The 26,818-nt window shown below is 41.4% G+C and overlaps 1 protein-coding gene across 1 annotated transcript in view; it reads right to left on the reverse strand.

Annotated features, from left to right (window-relative positions):
- Positions 1 to 24,878, reverse strand: part of LOC115310789 (snake venom metalloproteinase kistomin-like) — a 60,381-nt gene extending 35,503 nt beyond the window's left edge. Inside the window, exons 1-8 of the mRNA XM_029969264.3 lie at positions 24,818 to 24,878; positions 18,174 to 18,346; positions 10,801 to 10,893; positions 9,154 to 9,280; positions 7,903 to 7,938; positions 6,199 to 6,329; positions 3,904 to 3,978; positions 3,647 to 3,807 (exon numbers count right to left, since the gene is read on the reverse strand). Of these exons, the coding sequence (XP_029825124.3) occupies positions 3,647 to 3,807; positions 3,904 to 3,978; positions 6,199 to 6,329; positions 7,903 to 7,938; positions 9,154 to 9,280; positions 10,801 to 10,893; positions 18,174 to 18,346; positions 24,818 to 24,878 (857 nt within the window). The remainder of the gene's footprint in view (positions 1 to 3,646; positions 3,808 to 3,903; positions 3,979 to 6,198; positions 6,330 to 7,902; positions 7,939 to 9,153; positions 9,281 to 10,800; positions 10,894 to 18,173; positions 18,347 to 24,817) is intronic.
- Positions 24,879 to 26,818: the final 1,940 nt, after the last annotated feature.

Here is a 26,818-nt window from a genome sequence, read left to right on the forward strand (position 1 = left end):
TTAGAGGGGCACTTAGGTATCCCTTTGTGGATTGAAAGCGAAAGCATTGCCATTCCTAACGACACTTCCTTCTTTTTCCCCTCTATTGTTAGGAATGGCAATGCTTTCGCATTCAATCCACATAGGAATACCTAATTGCCCCTCTAATATTTGTTTTACATTACATCATGCGGCGTCACACATCATGGTACGTCATGTCGTCACGTGGAGTGTGATGTCATCAAACCGAGGACATATTTTTATGACCATCTTTCGGGCACATCAACGCCGATGCCGTCAAACATGATGAAAAAACAGCCTCGGATAAACAGGGACGAAGAGCGGGTAAAGACATGCCGTCTTTTGCTGTAATGGGACAGGCTTCTTTTTGAGGGGAGAGTAATGTTGCATTCCGAAGCGGCTGAGATAGCAGAGCAGCTGGCATGCCCGGCTCTCACACAGCAACACTGGATTCACATCTCAGCCGTGGAAGCACATTTTATTCTTTCTTTTATTCCTCTGTTAACGTTTGGTACAACTCGGATTTTCTGTCCGTGGACATATAATGCTTTCGCATTAAAAAGGCACATCCAGTCAGGAATGTGCCTTTTCGTGTGGTAGGGTCGCACAGCTGCTCACCACTTTGAAAATCACTACTGAAGTATGAGAGGGCGCTAGTGATCACCAAATCAGGTTCACGCCATTCATAGGTGAAGGATCCTTTTGGGTGCACTGAAGATTTGTGTGGCACTTTCTTTCGTTGATTCATTGGCGCATCTCGCCTTTGATTGCAGTCCTGCACCTCGTTAGCTCTAACGGGCAGGGTGGACAGCTCGGCAGACTCGTCGGCTGAATCCTTCGTGTGTTGTTTAGCATTGTCCTTAGGCTGCTTCAAGTAGGGATGCATGTGAACAGTGCGCAAAACACATGCCTCTTGCCCACGCTTCTATATTCATTGCTGGTCGCGGCGAAATAGCCAAGTGATGTGCGGCCATGTTTGCCCTAAAAAGTTTGTGAGACACTTTGGATAATGTCGTAATATTCCGTTGTAAGTCACACAAAAGTTGCGACAATCTTGTTTTGTTAATTAGGATTTTTTCTCGGGTTTTGTCATACGCAAGTTTTTATCGTAAGTTTGCTTTTTGAATTCGGCCTCGGATGTCTCGATCCTCTCAATAATTCAAACTTAGTGTGGCGGATCCAGACCTCCGTTTTGGTGTGGGCGGAGAATTTTTAAGGATACTATTTTCCCATTCTTTCTTGTGCAAGGGGGGTCCACTCATATCAAATTGCCGTCCGAGAAGGGGGGAGCGAGGGGGGTCAACTTTGTAGGGGGGGGGCGGCCCCCCCCCCCTCCCCCCCCTTTAGATCCGCCACTGTTGTGAAAGCTGCAGTTGACACTCACCCATTCGGAGCATGGCTTTATGATCCGCATAGAACCCTATTACCCTTTCCTTCGTGTCCGTTGTGATTAAAAATACTTCTTCAAGATAGTAAACAAACACAAAAAAGTAAATAAAAATACACAGGGACAACAATTGTGGGCATAAAACACTGGCGCCAGTGTTTACCACCACTTATTGTCCATGTGTTTTTTGCGGCGCTAGTCTACGATCACGGATCAATTGGCTCGAATTGCCATATTAATTCTGCGAGATGCTTATAAGTCTTAGCTTCTCTATGTTCGAATTTGGTAAACTTCATAAGCGGCAACATCTGCTGGCTTATCTTTGGTAGACTTTTTCAAAAGCCGAAATAAAAAAGAGTGCAATGCGGCGGCAAAAACAGTGAGCGATTGATTCTCGCAGACTCGGGGGCAAAACATACTTTTGCATTATGGTGCCCCTGACAGTGTTATTAGTGCCAGTCATTAAACTATCAAGGTAGTGTCTAAATTAAGTGCCTGGGTGAGCAAAAATGTAGGAATTTTGAATGTGACTTTCTGCATTTAAGGCTGGTTCACACATACAGTGCAGCGCTAACTCAGTCCTGTTAAGGCAAGGAGTCACTGCTACTTCCATGGCCTGTATTGTGTGTTCTGAGGGTCCTCCTTTCATAAAGGACTGATGTCCCGGTTTGCAATACTGATTCAGCGCTGAGGTAGTGCTGCGCTGTGATCAGGATACCTTGCGCGGACATTGAAGTTTAGATAAGCAGATCAACGTGTAACTGTGCATGTTTTTTTTTTATAGGTTACCAGTACAAGGTCTCCCATGGACATGAAGGCAGTACAAGGTCTCCCATGGACACGAAGGCAGTACAAGGTCTCCCATGGACACGAAGGCAGTACAAGGTCTCCCATGGACACGAAGGCAGTACAAGGTCCCCCATGAACACGAAGGCAGTGTACCGTATACTCGAATTTTGCATTTTTAATAAACCAGTTATTACTCCTTCCCACGGTTTTATGCAGGCATTTTCCGAACCTTGCATGCGTATATAGGCATACATATAAGTAAAACACTTGCACTCACTTCCCCCTTCCCTCAAAACAACGGTTAGATCCGGATCACATGTTATGCAACCTATTGCCGTCTTCCCCCTTAGAGTCGTCTATCTAGAAACCCATGCTAGGAGTATAATTTCTATTACATTTCATTTGAAAGTCTAGATACACTGCTTTGAGTCTCTGTTGAAAATCAAATGTTATTTTCTACAGCGTTGCAATTCAGATTTTGATGAGCCATCTCATTTGGTATATTCCGACTCGTCGGAATATACCTAATGAGATGGCACGTCAAAACCTCAAGTACAACGTGGTAGAAAAAAACATTTGATTTTCAACAGAGACTCAAAGCAGTGTATCTAAACTTTCAAATGAGATCCATTAGAAATTCTTACGAGGTGGCACGGCAAAACCGTAATTGAAACGCGGTGGCCAATAGTTTTCGTAAACTCCTTAGGGACTCGTTACAAAAAATCAATTGTTTTTCAACACAGACTCGAAACGGTGTCAATAGACTTTCAAATTATATTCATATGAAATACATTGGAAACTTTATGCGGTAGCTTTGTCGAAATATCAATTGGAATGCGGTGGCCAATAGTTTTCGTAAACTCCTTACGGACTCGTTACAAAACTCGTTTGCATTTCTATTGAGACTCGAAAAGATGTAATGAGTAGACTCCATAAACTGTCAAATGAAATTCATTAAAAATTTTTGTAAGGGTAGCTTTACGCCTACCCAGTAATCGTTAGAATCAGAGCTCGGCCTTCTGACGTCCTGTCTTATCTCCTTCTTTCGCGCACTTCTTCGGTGTATAAAAATTGCACACATCAAATCACAAAGCAAAAAGCGCTAGTGAATTTTAACTACTTCCTCGGCCCCACCGCGACCATGCGCGTTCTATATTGCCTTATACAAGAGGTCACAAATAACTTGCAAAAACACACACACACACAAATAAAAAGCACTAACGAAGTGTTTTGTTAGAGCGAAACCTACTTCACGTTGTTACCAAAGGTCATAAGAAAATTCGCGAAGTATTTAGTGCACCTCGGTATGTAACTACTTAAGACTACTTGGATAACGTTTTAATTATTATTTTAAGGGCTAAGATGTGAATTGCAAAGTGCTATATCTTATTGAGAAATATTACCAAAATCATTCCCTGACTTAGAACTAGTTATAATTTTAATCAGTACATATAAATTAATTTCTCTTACGATGTAACCAAGACGGTGAGGTCTGCAATGACTTTAATCTTATTGGTGTAAACAGCATCTGCAAGATTCTCCAGCGTTTTCTCAGATAGCGCGTATTTTTTCCTGTGGGTGTGTGGCCTCAAGACATCTTGATCTTCTACTATTTCCGTAATAGAGTCCCTCTAGAAAAAGGAAAATTAAGATTTTGCATTACAAGTCTCTTGGAAACGCACGAAAAACAGCGAATATCTGAGAAAAACTGAGCAAAGTGTACATACCCCTGTTATGGTAGAAACACCAACCAGAACAAACTGAACTCTTGGATGCGTCATAACGGCGTATCGCATGTTTATCTTGAGAGAAAGTATGGTGAAATTGAAATGTATTTTTATATTAGTAAGCAGGTGAGTGCTCGGTGGGGAGGTTTCACCCCACCCCCCTCTCCGAGATGTAGTTGACTGAGTCCGTCCACCCTAATGACCGGTGCCATTCTTAACACCCGTCTACTGAAGTAATCACTCCCCCAACAAGAAGTTAAGAAACTTTTGTTTGCATCATTATATGCCAGTAATAATTCGGCACCAAAAGAATACATCGACAGCGATATATTGAAATGACTACTTAAATTGACTACAATTTGAGTCTATTTATGAGTTTCCTATTTCTAGCCTGTGCTTTAGTGAGTCTTTAAACTAATTTTGCATATTTATACGCTTCCTAGTGAACACGCTTTATTTAAGGTATAATTAAAACAGGTTATTGAAATTGAAAACATTGAAATAGATGTTGAAGGGAGCCCGTTTCAAAAACACAAATTAATATAGCTATGAATTGAGTGAGATCTCCAGTATAAGTTTTCTTACTTTACAGAATTTTTTGTACATGGTGGATCATAACTGAGTGTATCGCTACTAAAAATGCTTGATTATTAATTAGGAAAAAAATAAGTTTTTATCATATTTAAAAGTGACGTGCACGTGTTTCCGACTTCATGTCAAAAGTCAAAGAATACTTTTAAACATGGACAGAAAATTAAACTTGGACAAGTTTCAGACCAGGTTTTCGTTTCTGTGATCGCTGACAAGGCAAGCTACTTTTGAAATATTTCGCTGCGTCGGGAGAAGCAAGCTATTACTAATAGCCCCCTTCTTTTCAAAATAGAAAGCGTTCGTAGATTTGGAAATCCGGTCTCGGTGGTTTAGCGGCCGAGCGACTGCTCTGAGGACAATACATCATATAGAGTTGTTCTGCTTGTCGCTGCTGCTACGGCGCTTTTCTGGCTGTTACTACTCCACTGCCACCTAGAGTCACTAAATAAAGCTACGCTTCCAGAGTACCGAAACCCCCAAACTGCGCGTCTGAAGCGCGTCAGGCGCCGCCACCTTGGGCCCACGCAGAGATGGAGAAGTGACTCTAGCTGGGCCAAGCCGAGCTGCAGCCGTCGCCTGCGCCAGCCGCCGCAGCCGCAGCTATGGCAGCGAATTAAGGTCGTGTTGTTCGTATCTCGACGTAACACGGAAAACGCGCGTGCTGAGCGACGGACTTCAGTGTGCGCGCGCAGTAAACAGTAAACAGAAGCAGGCAGAAGGTACCGCTGGACCCAAGATGGTGGATTTGAAAAAAAAAATGCGATGGTGATGATAGCGATTCGCGTGACTGCCGCTGTCCGATGATGCCGCAGCGAACCAGAATATTGTTGAATAGAGCGACTGTCTTGTCGGCAAAATTCCGAAGAAAAGGAATGCGGTACTCTGAAAGCGTAGCTTATTTAGTGACTCTACTGCCACCCTCCGATGCCTCAACAGCCCCGTGTACAGCACGAACGTCGTCGTGCTAGACGAGCGCAGCTCCTATTTACTGCCTTAGATTATAAGGCAAGCGATTGACTTACACTTCCCTCGGAATTTTAAGTATACACCCATGTACGAGTCAACTTCACCCGTCTTGATAGCAACAGGGGCGATCTGGTGGGAACGCCGGGCAAATCGCCGTATCTCTTCGCCAAGCTTCGAACAGCTCGTAACGAGGCTGGTAATATAACCGCATCCCTCTGATATTCTCACAACCTTTCAACGTCAAGTACCGCTGGTGCATTCGATTTCATGGCTGGAACAACAACGCCGACGCAAATATCAAAATTGAAATTTTGCAAATGAATATAGATCAAACTTCTCGGGAGCAAGTAGCGCAGAAACTTTCTCAGGATCGCTCGACGCCCAGCGCCACTTTTCCACTGATCAGCTGAAGCCGCGCAGTGATCGCTCCAACGGCTCCATTTCTACCAGTGACAGAGGGAGAGAAAACTCACATTTCGCGAGGGGCAAAGAAATACGTTCGTTCAGCGAGCGCCGAGCGCTCGCTGTTTTTAGGGGAAGGAAATAGAAGATCGACAATTATTATGATAGAGTTGCAAAATGTTGTCTTTTGAGTTCTCTACCTGGTGTGAAAAATGTCCTACATAACTTTACATTGAAGCTTTGTCTTTCGCGCATCAAAACGGGCAGACGAGATGTGTTACACAGAAGTAAACAAACATTATACTAGTAATAATTTATGAAGAAAAGAGGTCATACCATGTTAACAGTTAATGCTGCATACTTTAAAAGGCTCGATACCCCGGCAAAGTGTCTACTGTGGTTTTCATCGAAAATAAAATGCACCTCGGCAAGGAAAAGGTCGGGCAATTTTACTTGAGGTCGTATTGCTAAAAAATAGTAAAATATGGGTGTTAAAGATGTGACGTTCATTGATTTTTCAATACAAGTGTCAGGGTAGAAATATTGTTTCCCCAAATATATGGCACTGCCTAGGGTTCTATACGAGTTGTAAGTTACGTACGAGTCCGCACATTTAACTGTTCAAGAATAACTTACACAATTAGAGCCAGCTTTGCTAATCTGACCTTAGATTTCTAGGTATATTTTCTCAGGTATATCTCAAACTGGAGGTAAATTCTTCAAGGAAATAATAGGTTACTAGATACCTTTGAGATAACAAACGAAATTTTCTGTCTATTATCATTTTAAGGAAAAAACATTTTTATGCAGAAACACATGTGCTTTTAGTTTTGCTTGCCTCTTAAGGTATCATTTTTGACACCTCAAGTAGTAGAATGTTCCAAATCTTTTAGATGTTTTTTTTTTTATTTTGACCCTTTCAACTATTTAACCCTTTTTGAAAACAGTAGATTTACGTAGATGATCGTGTCATATATTAAAAACATGCATTGGAAATTTGTTCTACGGACCCGCACAGAGCGCCATACCGGGAGTGCGAATGTGGTTTTGATAGTATTTTCATTTTTGTCTCGGACAGTTACAAAATGTCATAAAAACTACTCCGCACTAAAATGTGCTTATTTTCTCTTTTTTTATGGCAAAAAAATTAAAGGCGCCATCTCTTGGGGAGCTACCTCCGGTTCGTCCATATTTTGTAAATATTTACGCACCATTCCTTTACCATAAGATTGCATTATGTGTAAGAGTGCCATAAGTGACCTTTCCCGGAAGACAGCGCGTAGATGTGATTTTGAAAATACTTCAAAACCGGCAGTATAGTTTAGAACCGGAAGTGTTTCGGGGCTATTTACCAACGGGGCTATTTGTCACACGAGAACAAGCGAATACGCAGCATCAATTTGCGTGACACCGTTTGTTAGTCTATGTTAAAGGAGGCGAATAAAGCGTAAGTACTTATATCATGCTCCGGTTGACTGGATCGCGCAGTGTAAAGTTTACGTCGCATCTAGTATATTATGATAATAATAATTCTTCTTCACTTTGGTTGTGTCTGCAAGCAATTATATCGGTCTCCTTGGTGATGTACATTACAGTAACATTAAACACAAAAGCCAATATCAAAACCCAAACAACGCAACGCTACAGAGGTAAAATTAATACCCCATACGCAAATAAATAAAACATTCATACACGCATTTTAAAATAAAAATTATGAAAATAAGTAAAAATATAAATTTTGGAAGTTTTACTTGAGGTAATGAAGATAACGGAAAATAATAATAATATTAATAATAATAACAATAACAAAAATTATAATCAAATTATAATAATAATTCTCGCTTCACTTTCCTTTGAGATAGATATATATGATATACAGGTATGCTCTCTTTGTAGATATATAGAGAACGCACTATATCCGTCGCATTTGCTCTTTTTTTATTTTTTAATTGTTCTTCTGACCTAAAAATTTCACTCCATCAAATTTTAAGACACGGAGAAAATTCGAATTATTAGTTTTTAATAAGCGAACCAACTTACGTTGTCGTGTTAGCGGGATATTCCGTTCCGATGGGACTGCAAAACGAGATTTGTAGTGGGATAATAATTTCTCAAGATATCTCAAGCTTATCGAGGTTAATATAAAATAGCTTCGTGCAGATGGTATTGCAGTTGATTTTCACTCAAAGAATCTGGTTCAATCGATGTTAGGTAAAATGTGTGTCATTTGTTAATAATTCTGGAAAGTAGCATACTGATCGCGATATTTAAGGCGTTTGTTTACATAAACTACTGAGAATGTATAAAATAAATATAAATTTATTGTAGGTGTTCAGTCCATCCTTTGTTGCTGACAGGGGTGTGCGGTACCCGCTTTTCAATAATATGTTTGCGTAATTAAATATTGATTCGTTTCGTTTATTCTGTACTTTAGTTATATAAAACGCCACGAGCTGATTTTACGAGAGCAGTTCTTTTAGTCTGCGTAACTACGTCGAAAGTCTGGTACCGAGGATAATAACATGAATTATAAACACTATGAATTTTGATGTGAAGAAATAGCGTCATATATTTTGGAGAAACCTGTAAGTCAAATAAAAGTGGTCACTGCGGTAAAAAAAAGAAGAAAAAAAAAGGGTATGGGCGATGAGAATTGTAGGGTACTAGCACCATTGGAACACCTTCTACAATCTTAGAAAGAGTCCCAATAATAGCTGCCTGCGCGGCAGTGAAAACTCTCTGAACCACGCTTCGAAGCTCATTTGGCCACGGCGAGGAATGGTTTGGAGAATGATCGCTGCTGACGGTACCATATCTCCTTTTTTTTTGTTTCATGTCAGCAAAATGATTTCTTGTTCTTTTTGCGAAGCATCATGCTATGGCAAGACTTACGGTTGATATGATAAAATTCACTGTTTTAATTACACACCGAAAAAAAAACACAATTGAGTTGAGTTCTTACAAGTAAGAAAAATTCAGCAAAAAGTTGCTATCTTAGAATATTTTAATTAGTTTTTAGGCATCTGGAAAGACGTAATTTTCGGCATTCACTTGTCCACGTGTCTGTTTGCTTTAATTCCGAGTGAACGACAAGCCCCTTGGGTGGTAGCCTGAAAATGTAGTAGAACTTTCATTCGCCTGAAACCTTAATATCACCAGTTCCTTCATGCCATTATATGTAAGGGATAAATATCGCGCCTCGTTTCTACTGATGACGCCTATTTCTATGATGGGCTGGCGACGACAGAAAAAAGCAATCCTTTTTATGGGAACTGTGGCGCAGTATCTCACCTATGTAGTCAGTTTTGAATTCCGCCGGATCTTCGATTTCAAAAACTTTGTGTGCGATGCGTCCATCTTCAGAGCGCCCCATCAGTGGCAGAGGGGCAATCCTCAGCGTGTGGCCCAAAGACCCCCTCTGTGAGTAATATGGAGATGGCTTATGAAAAATTCTTGGTCGGAAGACTATTTAATAAACTCGTGCCTGATAGTTTTTGTATTGAAAAGCAACTACATAATGCGAAGTGTTTTAGTCGTTTACGTGTTGACAAATAAATGATTCCTTAGAATAGAAGCTTATTGCGTACACTTTGTTAACTACGTTACATGATATGTTCCTTCCCAATATTGCAGCATATTTTTTGTCAACCTATCGGTGTGAATGATTGCATAAAAAATACAATTCAAATAATTTTTGCCATAAAATAGCCGGCTCTCTGCCTGAATATATTCGCTAAAAGTTTTTAACTTTTTCAATATTTAAGATTTTCAGAATGTAATAGGGCAACTTAACAGGTTGCACGTTTTAATCGTTTTGCATTGTATTTTCAGTAGATAATTTATATCTCACTGATGAAGGGACGGCGTTTTCAACACTAGAACTTTAAACTTTTTATAAACATCGACGTTATAATATAGTATGTTAAACTCAACATTTTATGAAGGCCAGATTAGTCCTTTCTTTCTGACCATGTTTATGGAAAACGATTGTTGGAACGCTGCACGAGCTATATGCCTCGTTCAGATACTGGAACTTTACTCTTATTAAGCAAATGGGAATTAAACAAAATAATATTGAAGGCTACAAAAAACGAAAGTAACTGCGGTTAAACTTTTTGCGTAGCTTGTCCGGAAGAGATATGCTTTGACACCCTGATGCGAGGTCGTCCCGAGTGTTATTCGTGCGTAAAACACACTTATAAATAGGTCAATGGACGGAGTGCAACAAAACTTTCCACGAAGGTGTCTTAGGTGGTGTGTTTATCATACGCATATTAAGCAACTGTAAGTAACAAAAATAAATAAACAGACTAAAGAAAAAAGAAAGTCAAGTTGTTTGTATGCACAAGAAGCAAACACGAAAACACACCTTGCTTACGCTCCTACTCACTCCTTAAGCCACACAGGCTCGCATCTAAAGGATCTGTTTTGGGATGCTTATGTCGGAGAAACGTTTAATATCGTGTTTAATCTTGTATCCTCTGTGTCGCGCAGCGGCAAAAAGACGTTTTTTTTCTGTTTTTCCTTTTACGCCTAAGAATAACGGGATTGTTGTGAAATCAATTTGCTTCAACATACCTTCAACCTTCAAATTTCGGAATGACAAATGACCCCCATATAGGCACTTTTGTGAAACGCTTAAGATTACCTGGATTATTTGCTTATTTTTACGAGTTTTGACATCTGAATAGTGCTCGAAAGCACTCTGTAGAAGAATGAAAAAGTACAGCTTCTACGCGAACTCAAGTTTACTATAGAACAAAAAAACAAAAACGTCAACTTAAGTTAATGCAACTCTAATAAAGCATTATATAATATTCGGAAGTCTAACTTTATGGCTATTTTAATTATACAACTTACTTTGACTTATTTCATAAACTTCAAGCATCCCAATTTATAGCAGGAACCTCACAAGTGTCATAATTTGGTGTTGCTTACCACTTCCACAGATCCGTCTTTCTCTGTGACAGATACCGCTGCCATTTTACTTTGATCACGGTAAATGTCCTTTTCCACTTCTCTGCCATCTACCTGAAAAACGAAAGTAAGACACAGACATCAAGATATCACCGGAAGAATTCAATAAACCATCACAGTTCTTTTCTCGATAAGCTTGTTTTAAGCAGTTGAGTCCGTGGAAACTAAACAACGAAAAAATATAAATTAATTTGGACATAAATTTTTGCTATACTGTTACCCCCTGGCACATGCGGCGTACTAATTCTGGTTTGTGAACAAGAAATGAGCACTAACAGGACGAATATCGATAGAAGACAAAAAAAGGTCGGAGAAGGTCGCCTTACCACTCCTCGTGTTCCAGCGATGTTCTGCCATTTTTGAAGCGTAAGCGCTATATAAAATACATAGCAGAATTTATTTCCTGCTGACATAAGCCTGCTGAATCATTCGAAACGCCTTTGTTTTAGTCATGGACGAAAAAAATGAAAGCCGTTTACAATTCCCTGTAACGCCGGTTAGAGCGCAGCTCTTGAGGAGGAAGATGGAAGCGTACTGAGGGATAGGTGACTCCTTGAGGTCACGTGCCCTAGGGGTGTCATGTGACCTGGGTGGGTCACGTGACCCCTTAGATCACGTGACCCACCCAGGTCACGTGACCCCCTAAGGTCACATGACCTTAGGGGTCACGTGACCTTAAGGGGGTCACTTGACCTCAGGGGGTGGGTCACGTGACCCCTTAGGTCACGTGACCCCCCTAGGTCGCGTGACTCCAGAAGTCACGTGACCCCCTTGAGGTCACGTGACCTCCTAAAGTCACGTGACCCCCTTGAGATCACGTGACCCCCTAAGGTCATGTGACCCCCTTGAGGTCACGTGACCCCCTAAGGTCATGTGATCCCTTCAGGTCACGTGACCCCCTGAGGTCGCGTGACCTCGGGGGGGTCACGTGACCTCGCGGTTACGCCGACGGCGACGCCGCTCAAGCTGGAAACGGGCCCCTAAGAGCTGCGCTCTAAAAAGAATAAAACAATTAAAACAAGGACAACACAATGCTATCTCGTCCGACACCATGGAATTGCTCTCGGCCCCAAGTTCGCCCCAAACCTTCATACTAAGAAGGTTCAACAATTCGCCTCAGTACATCAAGTCGCCGCCGCCATCTCAGAGCCACAGAAGCAAAATTTTCTCGACTCCGCCATCCGCGCCGTGTGCTTCCACCCACCCCCCCCGAGCCAGGCAAGACCTCTCCACTCGCCGATGTTGAAGCGCTTCGTCAAGAACACCTAAAGCTGTTAGAATCCGATAAGACGGGTGTTTTTGGTGTGTTAGAGGAGGGAGATTTTGGAACTGAGGTGAACGCCGCCCTTTCAAAAATTTTTCTCAAACTGACATCGCGACCGTCCCGGAGCCTCAGGTCAAGAGCTAAACTACTCTGCTCGTCTTTGAACCTGTCGCTCCTAAAAAGCGCCATTAGTAGTCCAGCGAAGCAGTACCTTTCAGTTTTCTTCACTGCAAAAACACATAATACTGGAGTTCCCCTCCGAAGTATTGTGTCGGAAAAGGGTTGTTGGCAGAAGCAGCTCGGGCTTTTTCTACAAAAGCATCTGTCCTGCATCCACCTCCCTCAATCCTTTAGAGTGTCTAACTCAATAGAACTCATCTCTGTCATCAGTTCCCAACATTTCTTCTCCTTGTCGCACTCTATTTCTTCACGTGACATAGAAGACATGTTTTTCAATCTAGATCCTACCGCATTGCTTGCCTCAATCTCCGACGCCATCTTTAAGCACGGAGCTGTGGATTTTCAGAATTTCTTCGGTGTCTTCGTTGCTGGATTCGTGGAGCTGTTTCTTTTATATCTCCAGTCCACCTTAGTTGAACAACAGAGAGGGATCTACCGCCAAAAGAAAAGAGGTTGCATCGGTTCATGCCTCGCCCCTGTTCTCAGCGAATTGTTTCTTTTATTCGTTGACAGAGCTATAAAAGTAGAACTGTACATCTCCGCGCCTGGCTGCCATGTTTTAAGATATGTAGATGATTACCTAACCATTCATCCTGATCGAACTTCTCCAGATAGCATTACAGCCGTTTTTTCCGCTTGTTTGTCAGGCCTTACATTCACGAAGGAAGAACCTTCGAATAAAGGTCTTTAGTACCTAGATTTGCGGTTTCATGTCAGTGCCACTGGACTCTGCTGGGCCTTTCAACAAAGGTCTGCTAAACCTGTCCTACCATTTTCTAGCGCCCATTCGAAGTCGGTAAAACAAGGTATCATCAAATCGTTGCTTTCTTAATCCTTTACGAAGTCTTGCTGTCATCTTTCAGGAGATAGCTTCAAATTGCAGCACATGAGGATTCTCAGGGCAGGGTTTCCCGTCGACCTTCTTCGACAAGTAATGGAAAGGCTGATTCGCGGGCCTGATCGCCAATCACCAACCACAAAAAGAAAGCCCGATTCGCCGCCATTCCTTACGTACACAATTCAGCCCACCGGATAAAATCCATTACCTCAAAGTTCGACACGAATGTTGTCTTCTCGTACCGCATGCGTCTTAAACAACTCTGTCAACAAGTGAACAACAACAGGATTCCGATTGGCTGCACTGTTAAACACGAGAAGAAATTTATTCCATGCAAAGAGAAGAAAGTTTACTACATTCCCTTGAGCTGCGGCCATCAATACATAGGACAGACCGGCAGACGCACCAATCACAGACTCCGCGAACATCGCAACGAAGTTCCTAAGGCCTCTCCAGATTCTCATCATCCGATAGTAATACATGCCCGTTCGTGTTTGCGTTGTCATCCCCTCTTTTATGAAACAAAAATCCTGGGGGGGGGGGGCATGACAGTAGATTCGGCAGGGGGATGATAGAGTCATTCGTTATGACCACAGCAAATAACAACGTGTCAAACCCTTGCCTCCCGCTGACGAAAGCTGAGGTTGAATTTCTAAAATCCGAGATAAGCTCACCACTCTGACTTGCACTTCGCGTTTTCTTATCTTCCCTTCTCCCCCTTCTCCTCTTGGGTATAGTCGGCTGCTCGCTGTTGAAAGTTTGCTCGTCTTTTGCTAGTTGAAAGATGTGGTTGTGTAGTCCCTGTTTTAATTGTTTTATTCTTTCTTCATCCATGACTTAAACCAACACGCTCTTCTCCCAAGCATACCTTTGTTTTAGATTTGCCGAGTTTAACGCAGAATTGATGTTCCCTCTGGCTCTAGTTTGCAGTCCGTGGTTTAATCGCCGTGGTGCTCGTATACGTGGTAAAAAAAAAGTTCAGCTCCGAATGCTTACAGGACGACGCCCTTTGGCATAATGAGATATGAAAGGTCCCTGAATGCGACTGCTGAGCGCTCATCACCATGCTGCCCTCCCTTTTTACGCTACAAAACCAGTCTCGAAACGTTTTGGTCGCACGTCAAGTCCCAACTTTGTGTTTGGACGCCACTCAATCCTTCATTGCTTTTCCCTTCTCCCTTTAAATAGAAAAAAAACAAGAACGACAACAACAAAAAACAACACACACACACACGCGCACGCACGCACGCACACGCACACAGACACACAAACACAAGTTTTTTTATTCTTATAGCTCACGCTTTGTTTGCAATAATGTGCAAAAGTAGGTATTTTGGACGAAGGCGGATTAAATTACCAACTTCCTTCACTTCGTGCTAGGACGCTACAAAAAAATGGGATGAGTGTTCACTCTAGGAAGGGTCGATGTTGCTAGATCTTGAAGCAAGAAGCGTCCATGTAATCTAAAACATTGAATAATACACGTTCGCGATATTGTGCTATTAATTGTGATGTGCTAACCTAAATACAACTGTACAGTAGTCAATAAACGTAATCATAATGTAGGGTGACCACAAGTCCCGCTTTTGAGGTCCCGTTTTTGAGGTCCACTTCTGCCGTCCCGTCCTTTTGTCCCAATAAAAAACCCTGCACCGCTTTCGCAGGAGTGCATAGTTTCGAAATTGGCACCAAGAAAGTTAAAGCAAACCGAAGCTATGCCTACTCGTTACAAGTATATTTCAGAAAAACGACCGTAGGTACTTTAATATAATTACCCCGAGAGTAAAATTTAGAGCTGTTCTTAACCACAAACAATTGTTTTCGCGCGAAGACGGGTGTGTAGGGTGCGTAGGAATATTTTTTTAGTTATTGGATATAGCACGCATATAGAATCTCGGTTGGCACAGTTGGTCACTGAGAGTTTGAACGCAGAACATGGCGAACACTGACCATGTCACTTCCGCTTTGTAGTCAATGAGATTGCGTTCCTCGACGATAAGAACGCACAAAAACAAATCACGAAGCAAGAAACGTAAACACAATAAGCCGTATCCTGCGTTTCTTAAGCCGTTAGTAAAAAATAGATGGCCCTATATGGTGATCGTTGCCAAGTGATAACCTTCAAATGTGTGGCGAACTAGATAAAAAAGAAAAAGATAGAGAGACGATGCTTCTGTATAACGAATTCACCGGTACAAGCTGGTTTACCAAGCTCAATCAAAAGATCACACATTCTAGAATTTCATCCACGCTACCTTGACTTGCCGATCACAAGAGCTACCATAGCATAAACCATAACAGCAAAAGATAGCAAACTCTGACATCCTTTTCGCTGATGGTGAATCATCAAAACAATTTCAATTTTCTGGAGTCTGTCCTTTGATTAAATTATGTTTACGCAGAATATCAAAGTGCGCGGAAAATCTCATGGTCAAAATTGTAAGTACCATAAAATAGAAGTCCGGGGAAGGGCATCTGAATTACAAAAATTGTATATGGGCACACCAGAATTTCTGTAGGTTCTTGTCGCACCTTCCAGAAATGTTTGACAGGTCTGAAAGGTTCATCATGGTTTTCTGAGAAATGTGTTGACGTACCCCTCAAGAACGTCTCAATAATCTGAGGTCCATTTTAGTTTCCAGAGAAACCTGTGGGGTCTGTTGTAATCTTTACCGGGAAAGCACGCGACTTCTTATAGTAGCTTTAACGTATTTGTGGAAAATATCACGTGACCCTTCGTGATATGTGTGTAGGGAAATCCGCTTGTCTTTTTTGGGTTTGGCGGCCGCAGCGAGCTGTGACTCATTGTTGGCTTTCCTTCCCACACGTGGGATCTAAAATCTTAAAGAAGCTCAGTGTGCGTATAACAAAGATTTGAGTTCCCCGTCTCTTGAGCCGGTTAGTCCCTGCAGCTCAGAAGCACGTCCAGCGAGCAAAACAGACAGAGGGATGCCACAGTGACGTGCAAAATATTTCTTCAACCCCAGCGAGTGTTGGTTTCGCGCTCGTGGTTTTTCCTGAACACGTAACTGGCAGTGCCTGTACGCGCGCGCGTGCGAGTGCGTGTGTGTGGTGCATCTGCTCGGTTTTAAGGGTTGAACTACTGACCATACGAGCGGCATTGTGAGTACCTTGAAGAAGATTTTTTTTTTTGGCTTCTGAAAACTTTGTTGGAATTATTTTGTAAGATGAATTTTGTCTACAGCTAAACTTGTGCAAGCCGTAGACGTCGCATTCGCACTAGCTTCTTAGGCAATTGTGTGACAGGCAGTGGGTGTCGAAAAGAACCCTGCGGTTTGTCTGGTTGTTTGTACAACCAACAACGGCACAGTGCCGTCCGGACGAATTGCTCTGATACAGTACACAGCGGTAAAGAAGACCGATGCCGGCAACGTGCTAGTTCTGCTAGTACTGGGAAAGGTCGCGGGCTACTTTACCTAGTTTTGAATACTCATAGTTTTTGTCATCCTTCTGAGTTTCAGCATGCATGTAAAACTCAATATCTAAAATAAACCTACAAGGACGTCGTAAACAGCTGCGTTAATGGTTTATGGTCCACAATCAATTGGGCATCTAAAGGGTTTAAAGACAGGGGCCCAAAAGGCTAATGGTCTGAAAGGTCTGATGGGCTAGAGGTGTGAACGGCCTGAAGTGCTGAAGAGTCTGAAGGGCAGATTGGGTTTATAGGGTTTAGATGGTTTCACAACTAATGAGGGTTAAGGGCTATTTTCAGTAGGGATGAGCGCTAACTGGTGTAAAAAGTTTTGTCAAATTGCCTGTAACAAAAAAAATCGTTCTAAAATTAAAACTAATGTCAATTTAATTACACTCTAAATTGTTCCGAAAATTCTAAACATAGGTTTCGACTCCTGTGGGGCCTCACACCATTGACACTTCAGAGTGGTATTAATAGTCGGAAAATACCTGAGGTTGTCACAATCGTATTTTTGAATTTTTTTGGCTACAATTTTGTTTACGTGTCTATTCTTTGCATATATTTTTCTCAAGTTATTTTTGCTGATTAGTTTATCTTATTGTTTTTTTCTGGACAACAAAGGAAAAGGTCGAAATTTGCAAATTTAGTGTCGCAGCTAATAACCTTAGTGTGCGAAGATATTTATACACCACAAAATCATTTATAAATTGACGTATGAATTTATAAATTTATGTCGGAGATGAGTTCAAGTTTAGATACAAGAATCGGGATCCTGCTTGTTTTTGGTTTTTAAATACACTGTTCTCTGCATTAGCTAATATTGTATAACTTTTTAAGTTTTTTTTTTTCATTTCCTTCTTTTAATATGTTACCCTGTGTGTGAACTCGCATTGCCGCTGCTGCTGAAACTTTTGTGGTGCTGGGAACTCGTCAAGCTGTCCATTCTGCTTTTTTTTGCCAGCCCCCGCCTTTGTAAAAAAGTGGTAAATAAACATTGAATTGAATTGAATATAAAAGTGGAAAGCAGGAAAAATAAATAATACACAAGAGAGACTTATGTTTTAATACTTATTTATATAAGATTCATAATTCATGAATTTTCATCAGCACAAAACCTTAAAAAAACATATTTCGTGAGCCATGTAATGCATGTATGCTTCAAAGCATGGGCAGATTTCAGGTTTGGGCCAACTTTTTTGTAACGGAAAAAAGAGACATGCTTCTGATTTTTCTAGGAAGAAACGTTCATTTTTCGGCGGCATGGTGCATATTAGCTGAACCAAACAGATTTCGGCAACGCTCTGCCTGTGACGTCATCTCTTGGCAGGCCCCTTCCCCTCTGCTCAAGCATAACCTATAAATCCGCCCCCGCTTCAAAGCATATATTGTTATCCACTTGGTATGTCTGGCAAAGTGAAATTATAAGTATTACACGTATCTGTTTTTACCTCGAGTTTGGATATACTAGAGTTGCATAACACATTTCGGCATCACACCATAAAGTGGTTGCTTATAAAACTTTATTAGCTGCAAATCTTGATTTAGCCACTGAGTTAGACAGTTATAAGTAGCAAAAGAAAAGAAAGTTGTACTTCAGAATAACAAAGAATACTTACCAAAGTATCCACTTGCTCGTCGCCATTAATTGTTGATACAACTAGATTTTCAGCGAGTACAGAACTCTTCTCTAAATGCAGAGTAATTTTCTCATTGACTTGAAGTTGCTTTGTTCCATTCAGTCCTCTTGCTTCCACAAGTCTTGGGTAAACAACATATTCTGCAGAAGGTCCTGCGTTTCGGATGAGAAGAAAAGAGTCCACTTGCAAAGGTCCTCGTGCAAAACTGCAATAATTCCACTTCAGTTTATTTTAACAGTGATTAACCTGTCAATAGTGAATTAAGTGATATATCGGCACGAAAAAGGTGTGCACACGGCACTGTGCCGGACAAAGCAGATACGTAAAAACCCCTACGCTAGAGTGCCTGCTAGCCTCCAGCCGTGTACGCTGCGAGTGCAAATAAAACAACGCAAAAACAAAAACTCAAATTGATGGTTAAGCATGTTGAATTAGCCTGAGACTGGGGTAGAGAAGAAACGTCAAAACGTAGAAGGGACAGAAAATAGACAGGACGACGTCTCAAACTCAGCTAACTCGTTTATTTAGTCCACCTCTTTATATAGTCCCAATCTCAAGGTCAATTTCAGGTATAAGGAGGTGGAGTGAATAAATGAGTTAGTTGAGTTTGAGACGTCTATTTGCTGTCCCTTCTACGTTTTGATGTTTCTTCTCTACCCAAGTCTCAGGTCAATTCAACATGGTTAATATTCACCAGATCGTCTGCACCCTTACGATTTTTTCATTGATGGTTAAGATTGGAGAGGGGAACGGTGAAAGGGACGGATTGATAAAATTTAGGATTATGTCAACACGCCCGATGACATTTGAGTCACAAATATCCTGCGAAGTTCCCAGGACTCCTCGCGCGATCTCGGCAGAGGGCTGCGGCAGCGACGATATGGACAGGACTTCTCCGGTGGCAGGAGGCAAAAGAGATTACCTGCGTCGCGCAGTCCTGCCACGCGAAGCTTAGGCTGTCGCGACCTTCTGCTGAGGCACACAACGGCAAACAGGCGAGTTTAAGAAAAAGATCCGTAAAGCAGTTCATATAGAACAAGGATTCGCGAAATTCGTTTTCTCTGCTCTAGCCACCGCCAAGAGCTTTCAACCGTGCGGGGAAAGACCTGTTGGCCGCTCCCGGTGACCACGCACAGATTTTACGCGATGCGCGGAGCTGCACACTCTCTACTTTCCCCATTAAGTAATGTTGAGGGAGAGGTGATGATGCACAGCAGTGCTCCAGCAGAGGCAGCACTAATATTGTGTATAATGTGCCAGTATTTAAAAAAATCGAATTTTAGCAAGCCCGGCTAAGCACTTCTTACGCTAAAGAATTGACAGCATATAAACGCTTTGTAGGAGCTCTGCGTGGGCGCCGCCATATCCAACCTTCAAGTTTTGCTTCCTCTTAGTACGTCTACTTGACTTCGTCAATACCACAGCAGGGCAGGTCATTGTCATTATATGTTCTACTGTGTCCTTCTCCCTAGCACAGACGTTTGTGGTGGCTCGTCAGAGCCCACATTAGTAGCTCGGCATCTCAGTAAGACAAGAGAGGGTCAGCAATGGTGGCCATGATCTCGCGCTTGCGCAAATCGTCTATTGAAAATGTCAAAAAGTATTAAATTCATCGAGAGGGAGAAAACGTAAAAAAAAGAGAAAGGAACGAGTTTGGTTGATTCTGTCGAAGTGAAAGTTCAAGCACCTCTAGAAAAAAAAAATATAACCACGTGCATTTCTTCGCGGTACAAAATGTCAAACATTGAGGAAGTTGAAAGCTTGAATAGCAAATGATTCGGGTTTTATGTTCACAGACGACTCATCATTTCCTTTCCCTCTAGAACGGCTTATTTTAGAGCGCTTTCGAAATGCCTCTTTTAAATTTTGAACACCGTAGCAGCCATTAATGATATCCACGCCATTTTGACAGATCTTGTGATTATATAATGAAAGCAATCGAAAACACCCAGTTTAAGGAACTTCACTGCGAACCATGTAGAAATATTCTTTTTCCGAAACGGGGGAATCGGTGACCCCCAAAAGCAAATGACACTATTTATCTGAAATAAAGTGTGATACTTGTGAAATTATTATGAAATCGGCCATTTTCTCGGGCGCCGGGGGCCGGAACAATGATTGCAATAGAGCGGTATCTAAACATGTTTTTTCAGGTAGCATTCTAGGAACGGCGTGACCTTTTCATTTGTTCTTTTTCGTCTCTTTTCAATCCCGTACGCCACTTTCGCTTTTCTTGTGCCAAATTTGAGCAAAAAAAAAATGCTGAACCCATATTCAGATAATTCTTAGCGCCCAGGACGAATTCAGCTGATGTAACGCCGCGGCCACAGTCAAACGCTCCAAAAACTGAGTTTTGTCTCCTCAATGCAGAACCTTTATGTCAGCTATGATGCGGCATAACATTTGAACAAGGCCTATGGCGAACCCGGCTTTGCCGTCACTAGCAAATACAAGTAATTCGAGCAGTGCATCATGTCCAACTGTGTATTCAAATTAGATGAACGAATTGATGAGTGGAGGCCGTTCCCTTTTGATTGACTGGTGACTTGCCCCAGCTAGCCAAATTCTAAAATTGGCGTTGTGTTCAGTGATGTTAAACAATTTTAATCAGAGTGTACATCTATTCCAATCTGTATTCTGATCACAATTCCTCAAATCATCTTTTACCTTTCTTGTACTTCTTGGTATGCTTTGATTTAACTTCCTGCTCAAATCCCAGTTCCAGAAATAAAATAGTGATCTTAATTTTGTGATGTCCTTGGGTTCTCGAGTCATTTACATTTTATGATAACAATTTCTGGCGTTTTTATTTCTTCTTCACTGTAGTGGATGTTGTATCCAGCTCCTTCCATTTTATCTAATAATTGCTAATTCTCAGATATCTGTGGTCTAGTCTCCAATAATGACGCGGAGCCTCTAAGATTACCAATTATTCCCTTCTTTTTAAAATCAATGTCTCTTGCCGTGTAGCTGTCGATGGTTGGTTCCTTCTGCATTTTTTATCCCGCGTCTTTATCACTCTTTCCTTTACAGCCCATGGAGAACGACTCCATCTAGCGGAAAAATTGTGTAGGAGAGAAGCGAAGAGCTGCCACCTATCCAAGTGTGCAGTGGAAAGTGGCTCGTCCCTGCGGCCGATATGCTAAACAATGGGGGGGGGGGGGGGGGGGTTAGTTAGTGCACAAGATAAAAATTGCCAAAGAGCAAAAAAATAAAAAGAAGATGAATTTGCTTTTGCAGCATTTATCCACTTCGAACTGAGAATAGCTAAAAATCACGAAAAACAATTTTTTTTCACTCCTGAGCCATGAATATTGTTTAAATTCCAGCAGCAACATGAACTATAGCTTTCTAATTTCAACATTGCAATTTTATTTGCAATTTTAAATCAATGCGGAATTGATGGTATTTCTTTTAAATCAACTTTTGTTACCACCTGAAAACCGTGTGCATAATATTTTCACCAACAAAATGCACGGCCCATAGAGCGTTACATGTTAAAATTTTCTTCTGTATACGCTGGGAAGTTAACGGCTCTTTATACTCCGGAATCAATAATTGCAGCTAATTTCGGTAAGAGTACGTGTCAAATGCGGTATTCATTTTCAAAGAACCCTTCATTGTTCACTTTTCTGCTTCTGCATCAATATTTGTGAAGAGGTAAAACATTAGCTTACTGACGAAAAGGCAAACAGCGCACAGTAAACGGGGACTAAAGGAAGTGCAAACAGGACAGGCGCTTTGTCCTGTTTGCACTTTTTTTAAACCCCGTTTACTGTGCGCTGTTTGCCTTTTCGTCAGTATGAACCAACTAACCCACATCGCCACCCTTATTCATTAACTTCCATAAAAAAAAAATTACCGATCTATCTTAAAATAAAATATTAAGCATAAATATTTATTGGTGTGAGAATGAGAATTTCATGTGGGCACAGAAAAAAGATAAGACAAATTTCGTCGCCTATTGAAATTCTTTCACAAATTTACGGTTAGCTTTAAAGCCGCCCTATTGGGTGAGTTTAACCTATGCTTGTTCTGCTGCTCTATAGAAGCGTTTGAGAAATTCCTCATTCGATGAGCTTTTTGTTTTGAAAATGTTTATTTGCCTTACAAAAAAGTTTGCATGGGTACCTATCACACAACTTGCAGGTTTTCTCTTGGCTAACACATAAGCACGTTTATTTTTCGATATATTATGCCAAATAATGTACAACATTGCAGTTATGATGTATACCTTGCCTTTTATAACATCAAACGTCCGGGTTTGAACGTAGCGATCATTGTATGCACACTTTGCGACGTACATATACTGCCCAAAGGGCACATTATCAAGCAGGTACCTCTTAATTTCATGTGGTGTATTTTGTAGCATAACGAGACTTTGCGTCAAACTTCTCAGTCACCTTGTGCGTTTCTTTTTTTTTTTGATTTCCACACACATCATTTAGGTCTCTTTCATGTTAGACAAGCATTCTGCAAATCGCGGTTGCACAGCGTGGCTTTTTAACATGAAATTTGCACCGCGTAATTGAGGCAAGTATAGCTCCAGGTATTCAATAAACGCAAGAAAACAAACTTTATTGACCAACCTTTGCGGGTTGTTTTTATGATCATGTTCACTGTTCTGTGTTATGCAATTCTTCGCCTCAAATGTTTCTACACTATGTTTCTCTTTTACCCTTTCGCATAACACAAGCCATAGCCTCCTAAATACATTCGAAGTCTGTCAGATCACGGCGAGAATCGGCCACCGAAATGAAAAAAAAGAAGAAAAAGGTGGAGCCGCAGATTGCGGATGAGAGGAGAGCCACGTGATTGGCGCCCAAACAAACTTCTTTCAAGCGAACAGGTGTGTTTGGGGTGCTCGCCGCTGCAAAAAGCTCTGCGCTGACCTCCAGGTTGCCCGAAAAATGGCTCTTTGATGCTCTGTGCTACCAGATCGTCGGGCTCTATATCTGCGACAGATCACCTTTTGGCTCCGTTGTCGAACTGTGAGGCTTCGTGAGAATAGAGGAGGCTATGCCCGAGTCTCAAGTACAATATAATACGTTCTCTGGTAGCAGATGACAACTATTTTTGCATAGTGCTAAGATAGTTATCGCTATGGAATCCTGGCCATTCACGGGGCCGAGCGAAGGTTAATGTGGAGTAATTTGCGATGTGACACAGGGCATAAAGGGCGGACGAAAACCAAACAGGAATGTGAGTGGAAGCGAGTGCGGGAACCGTACACGTATATCTTTTTGGAATGACGTGACGGCACAGATAACGTGTTTCGTTTGCTGCTCACCACAATGAGAGTGGAAATTATTTCTACATTCGGCGGCCCGGAGCGCCTGGATCGGGTCAAGGTGTGTGTGCGTATAAGGGGGTGGAGCTTTCACTTCTTGGGAACCATAAAAAGGTACAAACAGAGGTTAAGGAACAGCCGTTTTTTTGTATTATCATCTTTGACGTACCTAGAAAATCCCACCAAAAGGCTGGTTTACCTTCGTTCGCCCGTAGTGTCTACGCCTGCGCGTTTTTTCTTTTCTTTTTTCGCCGCTGCCACAGCATCAAACAACCCCCTTGTCTCCCACCCCCCCTCCCCCCATTCCCTTTGCAACCACTTCCATTTGATTTCTGTTGGCCATCGCTGGTGACATTACATACATCGTGACTGGCCGCCTGAAGAACCGCCGCGACGCCACTTCACCAGTCGCTCCGGCGGTCGGTGTACTGGTGTGTCGTCCAAACGCCACTGCGCACTTTCGAACCCTCACGGGCAGCAGAAGTGCAACAAAATACCCGTGTTCGCACTCGCACCCACCCACACCCGCATCCTTGTTTGGTTCGGCCAAAGTGTATTTTATGACCACATTACGTACCAAATCGGTTAGAAATTTTTTTTATATGAACAGAGAAAATTATTGTTTTAAATTTGTATGCTGATTCTAACATTTAAAATCGGCGTTGATAACCATAAGTATAAAGGTACCGCACTTTACTTCACAACAAAACAATCACGGGAAGAAGGTGTGAAAGGTTACGTCCCGCGAAAGATGTTATTAATCACTCTGTCGTTCTTTTCTGCAATACACACACCCTAAAGCGTCTCAGATGTATAATATTCAATGTACCCGAATAGGTTCTCAGCTTTACAAGATTCATGTTATATATAGTGTCTTTAATTTTGTTATGCTTTTTTGTGAAATCTACATTTACATTTTTTTTGTGTGGCGTATATTAATTTGGTATAACCTTTACAATGATAGCCTTTGAGCGATATAGATAGATCAATATAAAATATTTGGCACTCATGTTCCCTTGAGAGTATTAGGATATAGACTAACAAACTTTGATATACATTTTTTTAGCTTATCTGCGTTGCTTTCACGAATATCTTTATAAAGGCTCGATTCTGCATTATTCAATTTCAATATCTACATTAACATTTAGCGTTTCTTTTTTCTCGTCTCTTTAGGTAGCTGGTGTGTAGAATTTTCGATAGTTTCTATTAAGTTTACTTAAAGCAGTCCTACACAAAGACTACAAAACATTTTTGAATCTTACTGACACCGTTAGTGTACTTTGAACAGGCACACGCTTAGATTACTTTTATAAATGTCCGATCCGTAACTTACCTGCCCGAAGGCCCTCCGCCACCATGGCACAGATAAGCACTGAAGCTAGAAATGGAGCCATATCTCCTGACGCCTCACGTTAACCCGAAACTTCTTTTTAAAGACGACGACTGGCCGTTGCGTAGCAAACGTTAGCGTAGTGACGCCAGCTTCTAATTGTTGATAAAGTGGCTCTCGTGAAGGTGTTACTTGTTATTCGGCACGATATGGATGTGTGCAGTGACATTTCCGAAAGTTCAAGAGCGACCTATTACCTCAGAAGTCAAGTTGAAATTTCGTGATAATTATTGGCTGACCTTTTTGCGTGACGGAATGTTTTCACTTTTTTTGCGTCATTCCTTATTCTTACGTTGGTAGCCTTAATACTGTAGCCACTCTATTGAGGTGCTCCGTATGAAAGGTCGGGGTGACTGAAAGAGTCAAACGGATAGGAGTTCAAACAACTTAAACGATTGTCAAAAAATATATATTTTAATTTGTGTTTTTTATAGATCATTCTGGGGCACATGTTTAACATTTTCTGGTTTCCTTGTGTATGAAACATACACGGAATAACGCCATTTCTTTGACGCTTGCTGAGAATTTTGGTTTCAGGCTGAGGCACCACTACGGGGAAATAGACTAAATAATTTAAACTTTAGGATAGCTTCACTTCAACCTTCTTAGTGCTTAAATACATTAATGTCAGTTATTTATTTATTTATTTATTTATTTATTACATGTACCCTCAGGGCCTTTGGCATTGAAGAGGGGAGTGGTTACAAAAATGGTGTTGAAGTAAAAGAAAGCAGTTACTAGAAATAAAAAAAAAATGGCGTCTATTCATACAATATTAGTTAAGGCGTTCTTAAACAGGTGGAGGTCTTCGATTGAAGCTGTTGGTACGGGAAGGCGATTCCACTCTTCTGATGTGCGTGGGAGAAATGACTGAAAAAAAGCATTCCTCCTGCACGATGGGACACCGACCTTCTGGACGTGATCTAATCGAGATGAAACGTATTGGGGAGGTAATATAAGTTCGGCGCGGAGATGGGGGTGATAAAATAACTTGTGAAAGAGGCAAAGACGGAAGTTTTTACGACGAGATGACAAAGACGGTAAGTCAAGGCTGAATTTCATTGTGGTTATGCTCGCAGTTCTGTTATAGTTGGACAAGATAAAGCGAACAGAGTTATTCTGGACCATTTCGAGTGAGTGAATTAGATTTTCATGACAAGGGTCCCAGGCTGAAACGGCATATTCGAGTTTTGGACGAATTAGTGTTTTGTAAAGTAAAAGTTTTAGAGACGAGGGAACTTTTGCAAAATTACGTCGAAGATATCCCAACATACGGTTAGCGTTATTAATTATATATGTTATATGAACTGTCCAAGTGAGATTTGATCTGATGTGAATACCAAGATATTTATAACTAGTCACAGCATCTAGGGGCGAGTTATGAAGATGGTAAACAGGTAGATTATGATTTTTCCTGGACACCCGCATAAATTTACATTTGTTAATGTTCAATTGCATGCACCACGTTTTGCACCAAACAGAAATAGCGTTAAGATCGGACTGGAGCGTGTTAATGTCATTTTCACAAGTTATTTCCCTAACAACAACACAATCATCGGCAAACAAATGAATATGGGAAGAGATACAAGAGGGTAGATCATTAATGTATATAAGAAAAAGAAGAGGTCCGAGCACAGAGCCTTGTGGCACACCGGAGTGAACGCCACTCGGCTGAGAGAGGTGATTATTAGCTACAATGAACTGCGAGCGGTTAACCAGAAAACATTCAAGCCAGATAAGAAGTTTTAGGTCAAGGTTAAGTTGGTGCAATTTATAGAGTAATAGCTTATGGCTTACCTTATCAAAAGCTTTTGAAAAGTCTAAAAAGATGCAATCGGCTAATGAGGAATGGTCAAGAATAACATTTAGTTTATGAAGGACTGATACCAATTGTGTTTCACATGAGTAGTTTTTTCGAAAGCAATGTTGTGACGACGTGAAAAA

This window comes from Ixodes scapularis, unplaced genomic scaffold, assembly GCF_016920785.2.
Source record: "Ixodes scapularis isolate PalLabHiFi unplaced genomic scaffold, ASM1692078v2 PGA_scaffold4__175_contigs__length_147842914, whole genome shotgun sequence".
Lineage (NCBI taxonomy): Eukaryota > Metazoa > Arthropoda > Arachnida > Ixodida > Ixodidae > Ixodes > Ixodes scapularis.